General features: G+C 44.5%; 1 protein-coding gene across 1 annotated transcript; it reads right to left on the reverse strand.

The window, feature by feature from the left end:
- Nucleotides 1-477: 477 nt before the first annotated feature.
- On the reverse strand, nucleotides 478-21,172 carry LOC149284184 (ephrin type-A receptor 8-like). Its single transcript, XM_089497083.1, is given in 16 exon segments — nucleotides 478-592; nucleotides 866-1,021; nucleotides 1,165-1,355; nucleotides 1,678-1,827; nucleotides 2,180-2,389; nucleotides 2,946-3,007; nucleotides 3,582-3,767; nucleotides 4,153-4,319; nucleotides 4,617-4,688; nucleotides 4,939-5,035; nucleotides 5,901-6,063; nucleotides 6,378-6,502; nucleotides 7,372-7,707; nucleotides 8,168-8,323; nucleotides 14,913-15,576; nucleotides 21,113-21,172. Coding segments are annotated over 15 exon segments (2,832 nt in total). The 5' UTR covers nucleotides 15,559-15,576; nucleotides 21,113-21,172.
- Nucleotides 21,173-22,836: the final 1,664 nt, after the last annotated feature.

Raw genomic sequence — 22,836 nt, forward strand, 5'->3', positions numbered from 1 at the left:
ACGAATGTGGAGTCAGATTACCAAGTGCTCCAAATAAAAGAACCTTTGAAACCCTCAATAAATGCCACAGGATCTCCTATGACGTGGGCCGCACAAGGCGGTCTCTTTATCTTCGTGGTAAAGTCCTTGTGGTCCCCAGCGTCCACTCGCAGCTGAGGTACATGGCGCTCAGTATATAGAATGAATCCCTGTATCGAGGAAGCACCCTGATTATTCACAGAATGAGATTCTATTGCTATATTAGAGATGCAGCTCTAAATCCTTTAAAAAAAAAAATCCAAGAAAAGTAAATGAGTTAAAATGGGGAGCAGGAGATGGGGTAATCTCCGAATCCTGCTACGCATTGTTGCTTCATCATATTAACTATTGTTTAATGCTGAATGATCCAGCCTGTCCAACGCTGTCCCCCGACGATTTGATGGTCTGCGCATCCTTGGTACTGCCTGTGTTCCCAGTTGGGCTCAGGTCAGGTTTGGATCACAAGTGCATTCTGGGTCCCAGTGTATTGATGAGCTGAGCCCTCATGATCTGAATACTGGTGAGGATCTTCTTTTGATGACCTATTAATGAAATCCCAAGTCTTCGAATATCACTGCAAAAAAGACAAAAACAATGTAAATGCAATGTCCAAGCTAAAAAGGTTGGGATTTCCCTCAAATTTACAAATGGACTACACATCTAATTAAGGTCACGACTGATTAAGGTTTGAGTCTTCACAGCATAAGAAGCTGACTAAATGGTCCGAGTGGGCCTGATCTCCTTGCAGAGTCTGGGTCTCTCTGCTTACGTTGTACTAGTGAAAATGATACATGGAAATAATTTCATGAATGAATGTCTTTGTGGAGATGAACAAATGTGCACTCACTCTATGTTCATCCTCATCACCAGTCCGAGGGAAGAGTATCCTCCCATCACAAAGTTTTCCTTGTATTGACCCATCTTGATTGAATCCAGCCAGTCATCCACTGTGGCACGGCTGGCAAAGTCAAAGAGTCCCCTGTCGATCCGCGGATGGGTGAATCTACAATGGAGAGAAACACGCAAACATTGTTACCGCTGTTAACGATGGATGAGAATCTGGATTCGCCCTGAAATAACAGCAATTTACACGAAAAAGCATTAACATCTCACTCCTGTGTGTAAAAGACTCCCTTTTGAGCTGACCTGTTGACCGTTGCGCTGGCTTTCAGGTGTTCAGGATTCCGGATTAGTTTGTCCAGGATACTAACAATGAGGGAGAATCGGGGCCTTTCATTGCGGTCTCTTTGCCAACAATCCAACATAAGTTGGTGCAAAGCCGTAGGGCAGCCCATTGGGGCAGGAAGGCGATATCCTTCCTCCACTGAACTTATCACCTGAAACGGGATAAAAATGATTGCAGGGGTAAATGGGGGCTAGCTTGTTTGGGAAATAAATAGAAGTTAAATACTTTTCTTTTAAGTAATAATTTACAGTCACGTGTGAGATAAACTGATCAAACGTAAAAGGCCAAAACCGCTATTTATTCATTAAGTGCGTGTCTAGAGAAACGTAGCTTAGGGACCCTTATACCAGGCGCTATGGCTTGCAAATCTGCACTGGAATTCATTAAAAAACAATCCGAAGCAGCTTCTGTCGGTAACAGGGAGCCAGACCATAGAAATATATGATCATAATCACATTGCAAAATGCACTCACATCCCGATTGGTCATATTCCAGTACGGCCGCTCCCCGTAAGCTAAGACTTCCCACATGACAATGCCGTAGCTCCATACGTCACTGGCTGAGGAGAACTTGCGATAAGCAATGGCTTCTGGAGCCGTCCAGCGGATGGGAATCTTTCCACCCTGAAAAGTGAGGCAAAATCTCTCAAGAGAGTCTAGAACACCAACACATTCTGCTGATAAATGTATCTGTGTTTGTATCTGCTGCAGTCATCCATGTAGGGTACAAAGATGACATGGAACACATTTACAGGACATGCCTACCCTTTCCATGAATTTCCTTATGTTTTATAAGAAAACCACACCATTCTCCTGTTTATGATCACATGTAACAACTAAACATTTTGTGATCTAGGAGGATCGTGGAAGGCAAGGTCTTTGTTTAGTGTTTTGGGCAGAACCCATTGTCTGACAAATGAGTTCCTTTATGTGGAGAGGGTGGCTATCCTTCTTCTGACCGTCGGGGTTATCGTACCGTGGTGGTGTAGGCAGCATTCGGATCGTCCTCCAGTATCCGCGAGAGCCCAAAGTCAGACACTTTGCAGACCAGGTTATTATTGACGAGGATGTTACGCGCTGCCAAGTCTCGGTGGACGAATCCCAAATCAGATAGATACTTCATTCCTGAAGCAATGCCCCTGAGCATCCCTACCAGCTGGATTATGGTGAACTGACCATCACGACTCTGGAACACACAAACTCATTTACTTTACAGAATTGAAATCCGCCTTTTGTTCTTTTGATATCATCAAATCTCACCCTCTGAAGTGTCATAATTCTGTAAATTAACAAAATTTGGGTTCATGCAAAATGAGAAGTAATTCATTTATGGAACATTTTTCACAATAAGACCCCCCCTCCATCTACAGGCTTCATCTCACCCCTCCATGTACAGGCTGCATCTCACCCCCGTCTACACACCACACCTCACCCCCTTCTACACACTACACCACACCTCACCCCCTTCTACAGGCTGCATCTCACCCCCCGTCTACGGGCTGCATCTCACCCCCGTCTACAGGCTGCCTCTCACCCCCGTCTACAGGCTGCCTCTCACCCCCGTCTACAGGCTGCCTCTCACCCCTGTCTAATGGATGCCTGCTGAGTTTTACTTCCGGCGCAGACACCAGCGAGTGTTGATAAATCATCTGTATCCTTTGTAAATATGAGCGGAGTGCACATTGCTCTTTCGAGTTGCCCCCTGGGCTGTGACTCCCCAATGTCTGTGTGGAGCTCCTTACCCTCAGGAATGTATCCAGTGATCCATTCTCCATATATTCTGTTACGATCATAGTTAATTTACCTGAAAATCGCAAGGAGAAAAATTCCCTGAAGATTTTGTGCCAGCATTTAAAAGTAAGAATAAAAACTTTATCACAAAAAGCTATGAAAGGAGTGATCATTGCAGCTTCTGCCAGAGGCATCAGTAAGTAATCGTCGTCGGTTTCCCCATGAAAGTTACCGGATACACTTTGATGAATCGTTTTCCCACTAGTTGAGTGAAGGCTCTGGGATGATCTTCTGAAACGTCTGACAGCCTCATGAACCAAGGAAACCGGCTGCCTCTTTATGTCTAAATGCAGACAGGGACCTGGGGCGTATAAAATGGGGGCTTTAGATACCCTCTGGGACTCAGGATTAAATGTCAGGTTTTCCATGATGTGTTAGCTCTTATCCTTGCCCTTGAGGGAATCCTACTGGTGCAGGACTCTCATGTGAATCTGTCAGTAACTTGCTGTTCCGGCCTCCTTCATTTATTTGAGGAGATTCTGCAAACCTGCACTCTTTTGGATTCAGCAGAGCTGGAGATGTTGGTCAGTGTTCCTCATTGGGTTGATACTCGTATGTACGACTCTAACAGAAATCATGGGACATACCTCGAGTAACCACTCCTTCCAAGTGAATCACGTTTGGATGGTCAAACTGCGCCATGATGCTTGCCTCGCTCAGGAAATCCCTTCTCTGCTTCTCACTGTACCCGGCCTTCAAAGTCTTTATTGCCACCGGGATCTCGCGCTTTCCTGGGAGCTTCAACCGCCCATAACAAACTTCCCCAAATTCGCCTGGAAGAAGATGGCAGAAAGTCTGTGTGGCTGAAACGAAGGGGTTTTCACTATTGGGGTATGTTGGGGTATATTAGTAGGGCAGCCAAGGTCACTTGTAATCAGTGAACCCCACAGTATGTGTCTATTCATGGAGTCGTATGACCCATCTTTTTATTTATTTACAAAATAAAAGGAAAGCAGCTTCTGGGAACGTTAAATATGGATATGGCCCCTGTATAAACCCGCGGGGGTCTGGATTCTGTATTCAGAGTCCATAGTGAGTCTTAATATCATTCATGCCCACTGATATTCTAAATCGTGGTGGGGTATCTTACTAGTTGCAGTCTCTTTCTGGCAACAGGGTTTCTTTTCACAGCTTATCAGGACAATAAATGATACCAACCTGATCCAATTATCTTTTCAATCTTAATTCTGGAGGCGTCTATCTCTCGGGCAAACTCGTGAACGGCCTGGCAAGGGTCCTCGTAGGTGTGAGGGTCTACGTAGAGCTTGGACTCCGCAAAGGTTACTGTTTGAGACGGAACGGCGAGAGGAACGTGTCAGCTTTCACTTCAATCTGCATCTTTCCACCCCAATTACACTTAAACTCAAATAAATTCACCAGGAAAATAAGCGAAGGGAAGAAAGTGTGATATAGAGAGAGACCCTCTATAAGGGATAAAGAAATATAATATGTGTAGACATTCAATAGACTCACATACAACACACAATACATGTAATATATATATCCTTCCTGAAAGAGTTGCTAAGTGATGGCGTCGGTTTTGGTTTGTTGTATAATTATTAACCATTTTTGATGACATCATAATCCCTGTTCCATTGATGAGATTTGAACGGATTTTGAACTCACTTTGCCCATTCTGATAATGCGTTTTCTCCTCGTCGGGGTCCTGAAAGGCTTTACTGTACCCACAGTGCCTGCGGGAGCGAAGAGGAGACAGATATACATGTTCAGTTTACTCACCCGACAGAGATGTGCTAATCTGGTCAGGGTTCAGGATATGACTTTTGTCTGCATTTTGATTGGTTGAAATTGTTAAATCAGTAATTACAATATGATGTCTATCTGCACTCACGTCATCACCTCACATGTTTAAGTGACCGTTACATATAGTTACATACAGTTCATGAGCAGTTAGCCGCGCTGTGTTACGTCTCCCAGAATTACCGTTTCTTGCATATGAGGGCAGTCAGCAGGAGGACGAGACCCGTTATCAGAGTGAGGCAGATCCAGACAATTGTCATCGTGTCATACCGGAGAACCACTAGGGGGTTAAAAGAAACATTATGCCACCCATTTTACTTGATAAGAATTATGAATAAATTTAACAGACCACATCCTCATCCAGACCTTGCCAGAAATATGTTTAGTGTGGGTCATGTTATTTCTATTCTGGGAGGCAGCACAGCAGCCTCCATTGGGTTGTTAGTCTGGGAGGTGGAGCTTCGGCCTCCATTTGGTTGTATTTCAGGGAGGTGGAGCTTCGGCCTCCATTGGTTTGTTGATCTTGGAGGTGGAGCTTCGGCCTTCATTGGCTTATATGTCTGGGACGTAGAGCTTGAGCCTCTATTGGGTTGTTTGTCTGGGAGGTGGAGCTTTGGCCTCCATTGGGTTGTATTTCTGGGAGGTGGCGCTTCGGCCTCCATTGTGTTGTATTTCTGTGAGGTGGCGCTTCGGCCGCCATTGGGTTGTATGTCTGGGAATTGGAGCTTCGGCCTCCATTGTGTTGTATTTCTGGGAGGTGGCGCTTCGGCCGCCATTGGGTTGTATGTCTGGGAGGTGGAGCTTGAGCCTCCATTGGGTTGGATTTCTGGGAGGGGAAGCTTCGGTCTCCATTGGCTTGTATGTCTGGGAGGTAGAGCTTGAGCCTCTATTGGGTTGTTTGTCTGGGTGGTGGAGCTTTGGCCTCCATTGGGTTGTATGTCTGGGAGGTGGAGCTTGAGCCTCCATTAGGTTATATATCTTGGGGCAGAGGCCCAGTGTTCTTTTGGCTTTTAGTCTGGAAGACGGAGATTCAGCCTCCTTTTGGGTTGTTAGTCTGGGTGGCAGAGCACTGGTGAACCCAGGAGATGTGATACATATGGTTGGGGAAGCATAAACCAATAAATGGTTTGGTGTACAGCACTTACTTGCTTTACTAGTTTCCACCTCTATGGTCTGGCTAAATTGCCCAGAGCCAGCCGAGGTCCGGGCCCTGACCTGGAACACATAGCGTGTTGATGGCTTCAGGCCGGACACCAGAGCTTGAGTCTCCTTGGCTTTCAGCGTGGAGTAGCTCTGCATCTCCTTATCCTGAAAACACAGAACAGAGAAGGTTCCTTGCAGGCTGTAAAGCGGGTACCTAAAAAGTATTAAAAATAACATGCAGGGGAACCTTTTACTCATCTGGCGCTAAAAAGGTTAAGGTTAATTGAATATTAAATGCTTTGCTTTTGCTTCCCCCCAAAAAATTTGAGTGTGAGGAGTCCGGGCTTCATGTGCTACTCTTTCAGATGTAACATGTGCATGCGAGCCGTGTGTCTTTTAATGTGATGTGAAGCCCACGTCCTCCGGGGGGGTGCTGGAAACGAAGGCGCTGTCTGGCAGATGAGCCGATAATTAGTCACCTTTTCAAAGTATTTGATCTCATACTCCAGGATGATGCCATTCGGCTGCTCGGGCTCCTGCCACACAAGGCTGACACTGTTCTGCCCGGCCTTCTCCTGGCGGATAACCACAACCTGTGAAGGGGCTGGAAGACAAATTGAAAGCTGGCATCAATAGCACAACAGGTGCCTAGGCACCGAGCAGCAGACCGCTGAGACCTCGCTGTGCCACACATTAAACGTGATAATTAAACATGTCACTTATATCCTGTGCGGCAGAGATAAACGATGCAAAGTATCATGTCTTTACCTTTATGGAGAGATTGTGACTTCATAGACAAATCGCTACAATATGCTAATTTCTGGTAAATTGATCTAAATGGAGCTTATTACATACAAGAAAGAGAAGAAGAGAACTTAATCAGCAGGATTTACCCCCAAAACCCTGATTTTATAAATAACACATTTTAGGATCATTCTGCCACATTCCGGCCATGTGTAACTTTAATCACATTGGGGGCGCTCTATAATATATGGGGGATGTAGCAAGTGACAGCGAAAACTTTGCCGCGAAGGCCACAGAAGAGCCAAGAAATTTCTAAATATATTCTAAATCATGATTAGGGGCTGTGGGCTCTTGCAATAAGGCCCTCGTGATCAATTTGTTTGTCACCCACATTTAATAACCACATGAAAGGGGAGGCATCTTAACATCCTCAGTGTCTCTCTGCATTACAGCATGTTGGGCATTAACATTAGTCTAACAAGACTCCATGTGGGTTATTGTATCTCATTGACTTGCATAACCAAGGAGGGTGGTCAAGTGCCACATCATTCCACGGGGCTCAGTGTCTTGTAGATGGATTTCTCCCTAGATTGATGAGTGAAGGTTTGTAGTGTTTGACCCTTCTGGGGTCTCGGCTGTAGGGGATTTAAAATTGTGTTCAGTACATGGGCCACTCCTCACCATGAGCAGCCATAGTGGTAGGCATAATTCACCAATGCTGTGTCCTACCTGCCTGGTTCGTGGTAATATTCACTGTGGAGAACATCCGTTGCTCCAAGCTAAAGTCGGACACCCCGTTGACCGCCTCCACCCAGAAGGTGTAGTTCATGTGGGCCTGAAGATTTGCCACCGTAAGGGAGGTCTTTTCTAGGCTGGACTCTTGGGGGATGTAACGAACGCCTACCCCACAGGGCTCACACTGACCCGCATCCCAAGCACAGCGACGGCAAATGATATTGTAAGTGACGTCTCTGCGCCCACCTGTGTCTACTGGTGGGTTCCACTCCAAGGTGACAGAGGTGCCATTAACACTAGAGATGAGGTTGACGGGAGCCGAGGGGGGACCTGGAGGAGATGGAACCAAAATCTCAGAAAGAGACACGAAAACGATTTAGGACAGCGCTGCCGAATATGATGACACTATATAAATCAATAACAATAATCAATACATTTGTCAGTTATTCAGGGTCTAGAAATAGTTTTCTTATTAATAAACAAACATCACGGGCTGTGAGTCTAAATGGTCTCCGCTAAGGAGACCATTTACTGTCATTTTAGATGATTTATAGGTCACTATGAATAAAAGACCGTTTAAGAGCCCGGATCTCTCTGACGCAAGGCAATTGGTCCTGCTGCCTATGAGCTCCCTCAGCAAGGGAGCTGGGGGGATTTACTTAGTTTTATAATTTCAGCGTTTGGGGTTTTTGATGCCCTTGGCTCAGCTTCTTATAATCAATGAATACATGCTATTGTTACTTTTTACCATGACATCTTTGTCTAGAATCAGAGTAAATGTGGTCCTTACGTGAGCAGGGTGATGAATGTGGGTCCATAGACGCACGGAAATAATTGGTATCGCATTGACAAACTTGTGCCGCCAGGGTGTCCGAGTGACTAAACGGGGGGCACTTGGAGCAGAGCTGGTCGCCCGGAGAAGACTTGTAATGACCAAGGTCACAGGCTGCAAGGAAGGAGAACAAATCGATTAAATATATAAAGTAATGTGAAAATTGTAATTATAGTGAGAGGCATATATTCCTTAGACGTGTTTATCTGAACTTTGCAAATAACCAAAAATCACCTTATCCTTAAAACAGATGGGCGAGAAACATGCGGACTCATACAGGCTCAACACATTGCAGAAGCCCCTGAGTCTAAAATACCTCCAACCAGACGCCTTTCTCCAGGTGGGCGCTATTAGAATTTGTGTCTCCGTTACACACATTAACCGCGGCTCTGAGCTGGAATTACGCAAGTTATCAGGTTTTATTGGGCGGACGTGTGCCTGCTTAGGGTATTATAATGGTTTATATTGGTTTTAACTGTAGTCAAGAGGAAATGTGTTAGTTGTTGAAAATAGGTTTATTCACTATAGCATTGTCCTGTAAATGAAAGACTGGACACAGTCATAATGCAAACAGCTAATTAGTGAATGCCAAGTTAGATTATTGATGCAATTAAGGAATGGGACTAAGAGATCTCTGAGTTTGCATGATGAGACAGACCTTCACTGGATACTAAGTGTCAGATGGAGAAAAACATCTCAAAGCATTGGGCTTGTCTCATGAGTTCTTTTCAGTGCCGGGGCAACCACTCAAACTCTGAACGCGTTACACATCAGCCCATGTGCACCTTGTGTCCCGGAGCCGTGTGGGTCACCTGCAGTATCCTTCATATTAGCCTCTCCTGTGCTGGAGGAGAAAGTATCAGCAAAGAAGTCTCTGCCAAGCCATCTGTGGCTTCGCCCATTGGTGTCCTTGCTCTTCCTCCATCCCCCGTGAGATGCGGTAACATCTGCTAATAAGCTGGCAGAAAGGCGCTGATGATGGATGGACCTGTCAGCGAGTCCTGTAGCCGAGTACGAGCTGGTGTTCCTGCCTCACCTCGGGGCTCCTTCACGCATCACATTCTGCAGCCCGTTAACCACATGGCTGATTTCCCGCCGACCGCCTGCGCCTTCACATTCTATTGTGAAAACTTCAGTGGATATTAGAGACTGACCTTTCCAGTGCTTCCCCTCTTTATTTCCGCTTCCATGATTGTAATAACTCTGTAATTCCCTGCATGTTCTCTTGTTTACATTCTTAACTTCCATTTTATTCCCTAATAATTTATTACGAAAGCTGAAACTATTTAATAAAAAGAAAAACAAATATATTGGAGGGGAGGCGCAGCCATTTCTGTAATTTAGAACATTGTATGAGCCGTTAATAATATTGATAATGTGATTTGGGGTAAATGTGTATGAAATGAATCACTTACACAAAGTACTACCGGGAAATCTAATTTCAGGATTTTTTTTTGCTTTTATCCCGTTATTGTGAATGTTTTGCCGTCGGATTATCTTCCCGGAGTCCGATGGAAATGAGAAAGACAAACCGTGAGATGATTCCCTATGGGTTTGTGATAAATGGTGTGACTGGGTGAAAGAGGGCTTTTATGTGAACTGGAGGGCAGTTTTTCTCTGTGATTAATGGTTTAGCTGTTGGTCCAATTAACACATCTGCCCAGTTTAAATGAATCCCTGGGTGTTACACACAGGGCTGGGGTCACTGAGCAAACACTATCCTTGGGCCATAGGTCTTTCGAAGTGCCCCTGTTGCCCACTGGGTAGTTTCGTCTGTCCAAGAAAGGCCATTATCAGTCCTCTAATACTCCTAACCCTTTCTGTAAATGAATGCCTTTCTGATACAAATAAAATGATCCCAACCGCTACGAGTTTAAAGTAATAGGTGACCTCCCTCCGCTTGGGGCAGAATACTTTGTTTTATCCCCTCGGCCCTCTCACCAAGCACAGAAAGGAAGCGAAGGAAGATCATTAACGGTCATACCTCTCCTTACAGTTTATTAAGAAGTGCTGGGTTAAAAGGGCCGAATCCATATGTTGGATATGGGAGACTTAGCTATTTTATAGTGCATTAGTTAGGGTGGTAGTTTAACAATCATCATGCGCAGGCATATTAAGTGGGTACTAATCTCCTATATAAATGTAATTTTCCTTATTTTCAGACTGCCCCAGGTAATCATGGGGTATTGTCAGTCTGCCTAGGGTAATTTTGGGGTACCGACAGACTGCCCCAGACAGAGTTGCGCTGGGTAATAACAATTGGATGGGCATTTGAAGGGCAACTGCCTCACAGATAATTATTCCTAAAGATATGGTCAGAGAAAAGAGAGGCAATGACAAGTGCGATGGGTTAAATACGCTGACAGTGCTGTGGGTTAAATACGCTGACAGTGCTGTGGGTTAAATGCGTTGACAGTGCTGTGGGTTAAATGCGTTGACAGTGCTGTGGGTTAAATCTGGTGATTGAGTGAGTAGTTCCCACAGCTAAGTAATTAAAACAAAGCCAAAGTAATTAAAGGAGAAGTTAATTAGCTCATTAAGGCAGAAGGTTAGTGGAGAATCGAAAGGGAAGACACAACGATTATTTCTCCGCATTTCCTCAAATCACACAAGGACAAAGAGAGTAGATTTGCCACAGTGAGTGGGGAGATGTCTCGGTTAGTGGGGAGTTGTCCACCAGCTGGACTCAGATCCCTGTCAACAGACGCCGGCATCCTCCTCCCTGTCGTACTTTCTCCCTGACTCACATTCTGACACACATGTTAAATGTTGGGCGTCATGTATGTTCTGCTGTTCCTCTGTAACCCAACTGTGGCTGGAGCAAGACCCCTAGCAGAAGAGTGATTGCGTTTAATAACCTTGGCCTGGGGGCACTGAATGGCCTGAACGTGCAGATGAAGAATTAACTCATTGCCTGCCGATAACGTCTCCCCCAAACCAAAGTAATCCGGAAAATGTGGACGTGAAACCGCGGTCGTGGATCTAACCGATTCCCAGGGGAAATATGGCTGCCCGTTTGTAAATGGAGTTTTTTTAATTACAGTTGAAGAGAAGTGTCCGCAATCACCACATATCTCAGTTCACTTTTTGGGAACCATCTTGCGGTGGCAATCAGAGATAAGACCTCGGCCACATCAAGTTTTACGGTTTTCTACTTCGCTGTTTTAGTTCACGGCCCCCAACATGTTAAATCTCCAGGTGCAGTTGGAAGGGGTATCAGAGGAAATAGTTTTGCTGCAAAAAATTCATTTAACGGCAACAATTGGAGGCCGGATACTGCGAGGAAGCAGCAAGACACCAACTGACCTCTCAGAACCCAATAAAACGCCTTCGCGGCAGGAGCCTCGTCTAAACCGCAGGTGGCTGAGCAAAGCGGATACGAGATAGAGAAAGGGGTGATATCTGGGCTTTGGGGGTATTTATGGAGCAAACGACTGAGAAGCTGGGAATGGACTCCTTGTTTGATCCAGTAGCTGGCTCTGTGCACATGGTGGACCCCAATGAGAAAGTTACAGGGCCACAGCGCATGCTGTTAACCCTTTCAGTGTCTCAGCGGCACATCCGCAACATTCTGTCTTGTAAAAAATGATCTTTCCTTTCTGGTTTATCAGACCAAAAAGCAGCGAGACACTCAGCTGTCTCTTTGTGTCTCCTTTCTTCCTGCTCTTCCAAAGACAAATGACTTGCTCCTGATCTGGAGAAACACCTTCCTTGACTGCCACAGGTGGCGGCTCTCGGCCTCCGCACATAATGATCTACAAGAAAAATGGGTCCACTTCTTACACAGGAGAAGGTCGCCCGCGCAGGCCTGTACATACACTCCCCATTCAGGGCGATAACTATGCGTGACCCACACACTGGCCCACTGAGGTCCACTAGTTAGAAGACACCTTATGCTAATGTCAAATGACACTAAAGACAGAGACATTTGGCTAGTTTTCTGGATAATCTGTCATTTATCTTACTGCGATGGGGGTTAATTGTTGTATGTAATAAAGGTTACGGCCCCCATGTGCTGCGTGTTCTGGGGAACTGACCCAAATATCCCCTGTGTGCATCGGTTAATTAGACGTCCTGCAGCATGTGGGTCTCTCCACGGAGCTTCGAGGCCCGCGAATCGTTAAACGCAGCTGTTTCCAAAGGTTTCACTAATAAGAAGAATGACGGTGTCTGAGTCCTGCCCCGGTGTCGCTTCCTCTGGGTCAGATGATTCATTTAATGAAATAAACGTGTCCTGGGAGCCGAGATCTCTGCCTCACTCATTACGTCCAAGTCGGCTTCATTTAAATATCTCCACGTGCTGAGCCACAAGATGCCGACTTGGAGTGGGATTAACTGCCTCTCATTAAATGGAAATTTGCCCTTTAATTCCCACCTCTACATCCCGCAGGGCACAGACCTTTTACACTTCCCACCAACTGTAATGGAGGAGAAGATTTGGTTGTTAACCGTTTTCTCTCCAGGCAGAATATCCTGTGAGGTGGGCATCCCATGACACAGATCAATGAACTTTATCCTAAAAGTAAATTTCCCAACCCACACATGGAAAAGGGTTTTAATGAAACTCGGCTGCCCTAAACGGGGGCAAGAACAGGTCAATGTGGTACATACTGGCTAAGAGGGGAAATAAATAAAGGAAATAAACCTTTGCTATTTTACATGCAAAATATTGGAGAATGAGGTCAGGGGCAATTCAGTTGCTTGCAGTACAGACACCTCATCAGGATGATGATGACCACGGCGCTTGCTCTGGCCATGGAGTGTCCTCCTCTCTTGCTATGAAGCCTCGATTAGGACTTGGAAATCTATGAGCCTTGCTCAGGTCCTCTTATCCCCAACAGTCCTCCTTCCCACTCATCCTCTTTCTCATTTATCATCTCACTCATCCTCATTAAACGTCTGTCGCCAAATACCAACATCAATGATATAGTTCCCATTCGATATCGATCGCCAAACTCAGCTCAAAGCCATCCGAATCTTTAGCCAAACTCACTCCATCCCATGTGGAGCCATCGTGGTGAATCGACCCCCCCCCCAAGGAAGCACCTTTACTTAGGAAGATCCATTAGCTGCCAACTTTCCAAAAAAAACCCTCAGAAGTGTTTTTTTTCTCTCTGCTGAAACCTTCCTGGAAAAATCACTTAAACAGCATTCGTTTAGATAAATGAACTACTCTGCCATGTTAACAACGTTTCAGACGCTGCCACCAATACAGAGCTTCTAGGCCATTTTACCTGACGAGAGACCCGTTCCCCTGGTATTTTTAGATTATTAGACCAGGAGAGAGATTTATCTCCCCACGTGCATTGCGTGAGATAAAAAATAACATGAGTGGCAGCTGGATTTCAGCGCTCCCTCGCCTGACAATTAAAAGCGCTAATTTCCAATTCCGACAGATCCGCTTGGCTTGTAAGTCTTTCTGTGGAAGCGTCTTTTGCCGGGAAAATGACATTTCTGCAGGAGCAGCACATAAGGAAATGTTACGGACCCGGATTCCAGGCTCTTTACGTGTCAATGTAAATATGTAGATCTCCTACGTAGCGCTGAAGGCTCCGTGACAGTTTCGGGTTGTATTTTGTATGATGTGTGGTAGGGAAATAGTGTAAATTGTAAAAGGCCGTTCACATTTACTAAAAATAGCACAACGTGATTTTCATTCTATGGAAATCTTCTCTCTGAAAATATTGGTTTTCGTTAAAAAAGAATTACCTCCCCAAGTGGGGCCTTAAAGTCTCTGCTTATCTCTGCTTAAATTAGTATTTAATAAGTTCCCGTATAGTCATTGCCGTCCGTCCGGTGCCCATGGGATGGGTATCATGCGCCAGGCTTCTTTTTACCCCGGGGGTAGGTACAAAGATTCCTGATCATCAGAAAATGGCACTGGCGTGCTTAATGTGCAGCATATATCTTAAACCAATGTACATATACATGGATATACATATATATATCAAACCTAATAAGCCAATTATTGCCCAGTGAACAGAATAGTGGCCGTTGCTTCTGATGACGACTACACTGTTACTTTCACCTTGAATAGAGACAGAGAGACAACCAAAGAAACATCGTCTTCATGTTTGGCGAGTAGGAGCACCTTCACTAACTACTCGACGCAAATAAAAAGCACAGCAAACAAATAACGCTGTGGAGTGTCTCAGAGGGATCCTCGACCATCGCGTTATTGAAACAGCCGATGAAGCTGCTCTGTTAGACTTATCGCTCCATGTTTACTCAGTCGCATCCTAAAATCTCTTTCTCCTTCACGTCTAAGAGTCCCTGAACTAACGGGAAGTTTGTCAACCGGCCAGAATCCTCTGATTTTATTCATTCGCTTTATAAAGAGGCTGGAAAAAAGCAGCAATGGCTTTAAAAGCTTGATGGAAAAATGGAAAATCTTTTACAAAATGCCAGGATTTCCTTTATCTTAATTTAAAGAATTAAGCTTTTTACTTAAAAATATTTTTTTACATTCTGTTTGAAATCAAATGTTTATGAATGAGGCAGGTGTGGTGCGGGGCAGATATTCTGCATACCGGAAAATTATAGTGGGCTGACATTAGCATACGGGGGCTTCCTAATTTGTTAAAATCTTTACTAATTCGTAATAAGACTTCACAAGCACAGTCACCACAAACCCAAAACACAGAAAAATAAAACGAACCCAGGTCCCTGAAATAACCACTTGCACGGAAACACCTGGACTTACCGACACAGGAATCCCCCCGCTCTTCAAATCCAGCGCTGCAGACACATTTTCCAATCGGAACCAGCCATTCTCCGTCTGCGCTACAGTACATTTTCGGGGTGTCCCTCTCCTCCGAGTGCCCCACACACTCTCCTCTCACCTCCACTAGGGAGGAGGAATCTGCTCCTGTGATGGCTTCAGAAAAGGCTGCCAGATTTCTCACCATGGAGGGGCATTTCTTATAATACACTCGGACAGATACTATAGCAATGCAAGCCCCAATGTCTTGGAAGGCCAAGTAAAAGCCACGTTTACTCAAAGGCCCCACATCTCGGACCTCTGTGTTTAGCTTGAGTCTCCGTACACCGAGGTCCGCGCTGGTGAAACTCTCATCAGCAGCTATTGTGTCGATCTTCAGATACTGACTTTCCCGGATACTGGTGCCCACATCCCGATCGCTTTCCAAATAATAGAGGTTGAAGGTCTCTTTGCAGGTGCCCAGGACGCCGGGCATGCTGTTACAATCTCTTAGGGTAAATTTAATCTCCACGTACACTCGCCGAGCACCGTCTCGTTGCACCCAATTGGTTCGTAGCCAGTTGTTTTGGTTGGCGCTCATCACATTACAGACTTGGTAGGTGTGAATGGGGCTGAAAAACTCATCCATTTCGTTGATTGAGTCCCACTGTGTACGAAGACAAAAGGGGACATTAGTGTGGAGATTTAATTTTACATTATTATTAGGTAAGTGGACCAAATATGTGACCCAAGACCTTTAAAGGGTTGCTTTCAGACGACAGGGAAACAATGGATGGAACGAAATCCACTGAGGACTATCAACGACATTTTATAAAATAAAGTTAAATAAGTGAATGGTATAGACATTAAGGTGTCTCAATGAAGAGGTTTACGATGCTCTTTGGGAGGTTATTGTGTCTCCTTATCGGATTATTATATTGTCTGCAGTGTCTGTTTAATGGACATCAGAATAGGAACACCCTCCACCAGATGCTGGCACATGCCCCAGGGCAGCATGCGCAGCATGACTCCCGCGCTCTTCTTTCTGTTGCTACAATGCGTGTGTTTTATCTCGCATGACTGCAGCTTATTATTCAATCATTTTGAATGTGATTAAATCCTCGGTTTCTTGGAGGAACTTTCCCACTTTGTTACTGTTCCCATTCAGCATTTTAAAATGATTTTTAACCAGCATTTGAATAAAGTAATTTCTGGCGGCATCTGCATTCCAGTCTCCTGAAAAGAAATGACATGTACTCTATAACACAAAGCGGGAAGTACACCGCAATATTATTTTCCATTATGGAAATGAGAGGCTAATGAAATGGAGCGTTATTGACATTCAAGGCCAATGACTTTCCCATGTGAACTAACACAAAGCTTCAAGGCCAATAGAGAAAATTACCCCAAACCTCCAGTGCTTAACGCCACGGTGGCCACGTGGCTAGTATGGCGTCTCCCACTGTATGTCTTCACCAAGGTATGGAGATAGCCCTGGGACTGAGAGTCTCAATTCATATTAATGATTTATACTCTACAGAGAGTATTACGGCTAAACTCTGAAAAGTATTATTTCCCTACAGAAGCCTCTAACCTGACTTTATAAACACCTTGCACAAAGGTAATACTGCCATGCCTTTCCCAGGAAAGGTGAATATCTCTTTTAAATAAGATACATAAAGTACCGTATCTATTATTATTATTGTATTTTTTCCAGAGCCATCTCTCTAATAGGTATTGATCACCGTCTTCTAGCAAATATATTTGCATCTCTGCTGCTCTCTGGGGTCCAGGGTCTTGAATGGGTTAAAACTATTGTCACAATTTATTTAGCAAAAAGTATCACAACATCTGCTCCATGTCTGTTTATTGCAGGCGCCCCAGAGAAATGAATCAAAAGCGTCAGCCGCAAAAGACTTTCCGATCGCGCAATGCCAGGCGCTCTCCTCAGGTCTTTGCTTTCTACGAATGACTCTAACAAGGTCAGAGATAAAGCAAAATATCAGCAGGAACTTTGAGGGTAAAACACCAGGAACCTAAACTCCAAGTCTGACCCAGGCCTGTCACCAATACGATGTTACAAGAAGGGTCAAGGACAGGAGAGAGGAGATGAGAAGGGCAGGATGGAGGAAAGCGGAGAACTTGGGGAGAAGGATAGGATGGGGAAGAGCATCACTAAAAAGGAAAGACTATGTAGAGAAGGATGAAAGAGAGATGGAAAGGAACATGGAGAGAAGGACAGGGTGGAGGAGAAAGGCAAGTATGGAGAGAAGGTTAGGATGGAAGAGAGAGGAGAGCATGGAAAGAAAGAAGCATAATGGCAAGAGGAAAGGCATGTTGAACCAAATGATTGTTGCAAAAGGAGCATGGTGGAGAACAGAGAAGGGAGGTGGATGGAGGAGACAACGCTGAAAAGAAGAATGAAAAACAGTTAATGCAAAAAAAGGTTTCTTATATTTCCTCAGCATACACCAAGTGTAACTGTGTCTGGTGTACTTTATTCACTAAGGTAGGAGAGGCAGCGTCTCGTACCCCACCAAAGCACCCCTGAGTGTCATCTGTCCCCATAACGGGGCTGCCGTATGGGATGGAAATATCTGGGAGCCATGGAAGGGATTTAAAAAAAACACAAGAATTATGAAGAATATTAAGATAACCCCACAAGCGGGCATGCAGTAAATTAACTGCTGGAGCTGGGGGGTATTAATTATACCTTAAAATAAAAACTCAGGTGGGTTAATAATAAATGGCAATGATAAAAATTCACAATTCACAAATTATGATCAGAAATAAGCCATTCATTCATTGTACAACATATCGGAAAATATTAAAAACTTAGTTTATTCTCTGAGGATTAGTTTCCCAGTCGATGAAAATTAAGGGTTAACAAAACAAAACAATATTTTATATTCTGCAACAAAAGATAAAATTGTGGAAAACCACTTTATCCCTCGAAATTGATATTTTAACTACAGCTGCTGAACTTGGTAGAAAAACGTTTTCAGAACGCGGCGTCTCCAATGTGGCATTTATATTTTTAGCTCAAAAATAAAGAGTTTGATTGCAAGCTGTTTGCTAATAACAGTATTTGCCTTCAAGATATTAAAATTGTTTCAAACTAAATTGTACATTTTTAAACGATACAAAGAGTTGATTGATTGACGTCGCGTTCAGACCGCGTTCGGTACAGAACCGAGTAGGAAACCAAATAGTATTTATTGAAATAGGAAAGGTAAAAAAAAACTGATGAAAAATGGGACATTTTATTCCATTTTGTTCCATTTTGTTTAATAATATGAAATCCATTCTCAAAAAGGAGTCGCTGCCAGTAGAAGCTGTCCAGATAAAGCTGGTTATCAGTGGGAATCAGGACGTTTTATAGATGATTTATATCTAGATCCGGTGCGTTTCTACCCCTCATAACAGCCGATAACGCAGAAATTAAATAAAAAGATAAAGAACTAGAAAACTGTAAACCGAGCATCACAAAACACCTTTGCTTGGACGCTTCCCATTAGAGTATGGGTCTGATGAGCCCTCAGACAGTATACCTGCCGCTGTACACCCATTACAGACATAGTTGCCATGTGGGGATTCATCTAAATTATAGGATTAATCCAATTTACACATTTTAGCATAAAATATATTAAACGGCAGTTGAAAACAACCACAGCGCCGCCAGACTGAAGCTCTTGTCCTCGGCGATGTCTGCTGGGGCTTGTTTTTAATATTTCTGTAGATATTTACCAGCATGTTAATTATTTGATGACATACGCATGTTATTTCCCGGATAAAACCCCGGCTTACACGGCTGCGCCACACAACGTCGGCAGAACCTAAACGCGCTCATCCACGTACATTTTATCTGTTATTAAATCTTCTTAGCACCTTATTTTACACGCCCGATTATTCCGCGTTTGTATAAAAATTTATTTTCAAATAAGTTAATTTCGAGTCACCCCGGATGTTGATGGTAAAAATAGCCGCAGGGAGAAATAGAATCGCATATTCATTACAAACAAATAGCCATCTTAGGCAAAGAAACCTCTTGGCTTCCACGCGTTCACTTTCACAGTCGGCTGAACACAACACAAAGGATCCTCTTCACACCTTCCCGGCGACCCATCTCTGAAGCCTTTTAGGTCGTAGTAATTATGTAACATTAACCGGCGGGGGGGGGGGTGGGGGGTTACATCTTGTCCAGAAGAGGTGTCTGGGGCTTGGAAATTTGGGTAACAGTTTGCCGTTCAGGGAGAAGGACTGCGGATAAATCACGAGGTCCTATAAATTTATACTATAATGCAGTCACATGAAAGTTCATTGGTAGGTTGACTTTTTGTTGCCATAACAGCAGAGCAAACTTTGTGAACATTTAATTATTTATGGTTTCAAGGAAAGAATTTAATGACTGATCCTCAGAATGTGACAAAAAGTCAGTATCCCACAAAACACAGGCTTGTCAGACGGGCCAGAGGAAAGCACACGCGTGGCTTTTGATGGTTTATTCTTTACGTTACATTTTTTTTAAAGGGAAAAGCTAATTAACGGGTTTCTAAAAGCGCGGCACTTCCTGATGGGAAAAATCTGGCTGGAACAAGCCTTCTCCTAAACAGAAAGAGGTTTGCGATCGTATCTCCAACCCAAATACCTGGACCGGCCCGTCCGCTTTCATCCGCAAAAACCTCGCTGTTAGTTTGAAGTGGTTTTTAATAAATGAGGTTCCGTCCGCCTCGTCTGTTGCCATCGTGATAACATTCCCTAGCGAGTCGAGAATGAGGACATCTAAATTAACAGGGGGAGGTCCTAATTCTTCTTGTATTTAGGGCGCTTCTAATGATTTAAATGAAAGTCAACATGCGCTATAAAAATCAGAACGTCCCTGTTCATACTGGACCGGAGAAAGATGTTAGGAGACGATAAATGCAAATTTGGCAAGGTCTCCCAAAACGTGGCTGGCGAGCGATGTGCTGCACGCGGCGCTTTGAGTGCCGAACAAATAAAGGAGGTTCGCAGGACGTCTCTTATCTTCTGCGGTCAGTGTCCTATCGTACATCCCGTCTGTTATCAGCGCATGTGCTCACTCAGACAACGTCCTTTCCCTTTTGTTAATTTGCTATGATGCTTAAACTGGCACAGTTACCACCTGCCCAAGCCAAGCGTGTCTGTACTAATACATCGGCGGCCCCTGCGGCTACTCCATGGTTCCCTTTCTCGCTTTAAAATTCTATTCCTTTTTGGCCAAACCATCCACCTGGGCCTCGGCGCCATTATTTACAAATCCTACACCTTTGCACTGAGAATGAATATTAAGAATGAGGAATACTTTGCTGTCTGGCGATGCATGGAGCCATCTGGCCAGATTTCGCTCACTTAGAGACATAGTTTGTTGACTATGCTGTTTGGGTTCTGCCTGATGTTCTGAGAAAGGTGAACTGCGACTCATTGAATGTCCTGTCCACCATTTATTAAGATGGAAGAAGACTAGGTATAGGAAAGCAGGGTGTGGCGATCTAAGCCCCTAGCCACTGATATTATAAGAAATTCAGCATTTAACAGGAAAGTTGGCCGAATTCTTATAAAAAGGCCAGTCTGACTAGGACCATCCCACTCATGACGGTAGGAACTCAGCATACAATGCAATGTTATGGGACCCAGCATACACACTGTGGGGGCAGCAAGAAAGAAGCCTCCGGGAAGGTAAAGGGGTGAGGGGGGAACGGCTTAGGTTAGGGTTAGGTGAGTAAGAGACAATAAGGGAGGGAGTATGTATGTTAAAGTAAATGTGTACGTGTTAGCAGGAGTCTGTATGTGTAATTGTGTTAGTATGAGTGTGTTTTAGAACGTGTGTGGCATGAGTAAGCATTTTCAACAAAGAAACATCAGAAAACACCGTGATAATGACCCAAAGAGTCAGGACCGGGTCCTGTGCAGCTAGAGGGAACATTGCTGGTAGATTACAGGATTCTGGTGACAGAAACCAACGCATGGAGGCTGATGTTGGATTGATTTTTGATCGTATTCTGTTAGTGTTTAGTAATTTATCCGCCATTGGAGCTGGTGTGCAGAGTGTCTGTATGTCCATGTGTACATGTTCATATGTGTTCCGATTTGTGCGATTTATCTGTGTCTCTTGGCTTCTTTGGGTTAGAGCCGGCTCTAGGTGGGACACTCTCGGCAGAAACGTTAATGTGTGGGATACATACCCCATGTGGCGGGAAGGTCAGCCAGCCCCAGTCTCCAGGAATCGCCACCGTGTCCAGTAGATTCACTGTAAAACAAACACAGAAATGTACTTTCACTGTTATTATTATTACAATGGTGATTTTTATTATTAGTAGTATTACAATTATTATTATTATTAACATTATTACTATAATTATTATTGCTAATTTAATATTATACTATTATATAATATAATAGTATAATAATATTTATTTATTTGATGCCGGGCATAGTATCCTCTGTATTCAGTCCATTGGGCTGAGTGACCTGTAGCCACCATGGAAATACAAGTACAAAATAACCCGTTATCACTCAGTAAGGAAAATGGGGGTCCCCATGCTGTGCCCCAATGACACACAATACCCAGCACTACTTGGCAGACACTACCCAGACATACCCAACAGTATCAGTGGCAACTGCATCAGTAGTAAGTGGCAGTACCCAGCGGTATCTATCAGTAGTAAGTGGCAGTACCCAGTGGTATCTATCAGTAGTAAGTGGCGGTACCCGGCGTTATCTATCAGTAGTAAGTGGCGGTACCCGGCGGTATCTATCAGTAGTAAGTGGCGGTACCCAGCGGTATCTATCAGTAGTAAGTGGCGGTACCCGGCGGTATCTATCAGTAGTAAGTGGCAGTACCCGGCGGTATCTATCAGTAGTAAGTGGAAGTACCCAGCGGTATCTATCAGTAGTAAGTGGCAGTACCCGGCGGTATCTATCAGTAGTAAGTGGCGGTACCCAGCGGTATCTTTCAGTAGTAAGTGGCGGTACCCGGCGGTATCTATCAGTAGTAAGTGGCGGTACCCGGCGGTATCTATCAGTAGTAAGTGGCAGTACCCGGCGGTATCTATCAGTAGTAAGTGGAAGTACCCAGCGGTATCTATCAGTAGTAAGTGGCAGTACCCGGCGGTATCTATCAGTAGTAAGTGGCGGTACCCAGCGGTATCTATCAGTAGTAAGTGGCAGTACCCAGCGGTATCTATCAGTAGTAAGTGGCAGTACCCGGCGGTATCTATCAGTAGTAAGTGGCAGTACCCAGCGGTATCTATCAGTAGTAAGTGGCGGTACCCGGCGGTATCTATCAGTAGTAAGTGGCAGTACCCGGCGGTATCTATCAGTAGTAAGTGGCGGTACCCAGCGGTATCTATCAGTAGTAAGTGGCGGTACCCGGCGGTATCTATCAGTAGTAAGTGGCAGTACCCGGCGGTATCTATCAGTAGTAAGTGGCAGTACTTGGTGACACCCAGCTGTACCCGGCAGTAGCAGAAGTAACTGTCTGCAGTACCTTTTTCTCTCAGTAATGGTGCATATAATCTAACTAGATGGAAAAAACAAATGGCTTTTATGTTTCAAGTCAGAAGCAGGATGCTTGATGCTTCCTTAAATAAAGTTTTGTGGAGATATGGATTTAATGTATGGATTTCTAGTGGAATAAATGTGTAAATCTGCCTAACCTGCTCTTCCGTCCCTCCACAAGAGGGCAGTACTGCAGAAATCTCTGCCGTCCTCCATTAGACTATGTGGGGGGGGGGCACACGTTGACGGCGAGCCCCCAGATTCCGTAACGCAGTACACATTTACTGGCAGTAATCAGAAGCCCCTGTGGGGTTAACGTCTAAGAGGAACAGGACTTTGTCATTAGAGGCAAAATGGGTCAAATAATTAGTGCCGAGCAGTTTGAGTTTCACCTAAGATCTAACGGTAC

Source organism: Sceloporus occidentalis, unplaced genomic scaffold (assembly GCF_023333645.1).
Source record: "Sceloporus occidentalis isolate IW3139 unplaced genomic scaffold, rSceOcc1.0.p SCAF_98, whole genome shotgun sequence".
Taxonomy (NCBI): Eukaryota; Metazoa; Chordata; class Lepidosauria; order Squamata; family Phrynosomatidae; genus Sceloporus; species Sceloporus occidentalis.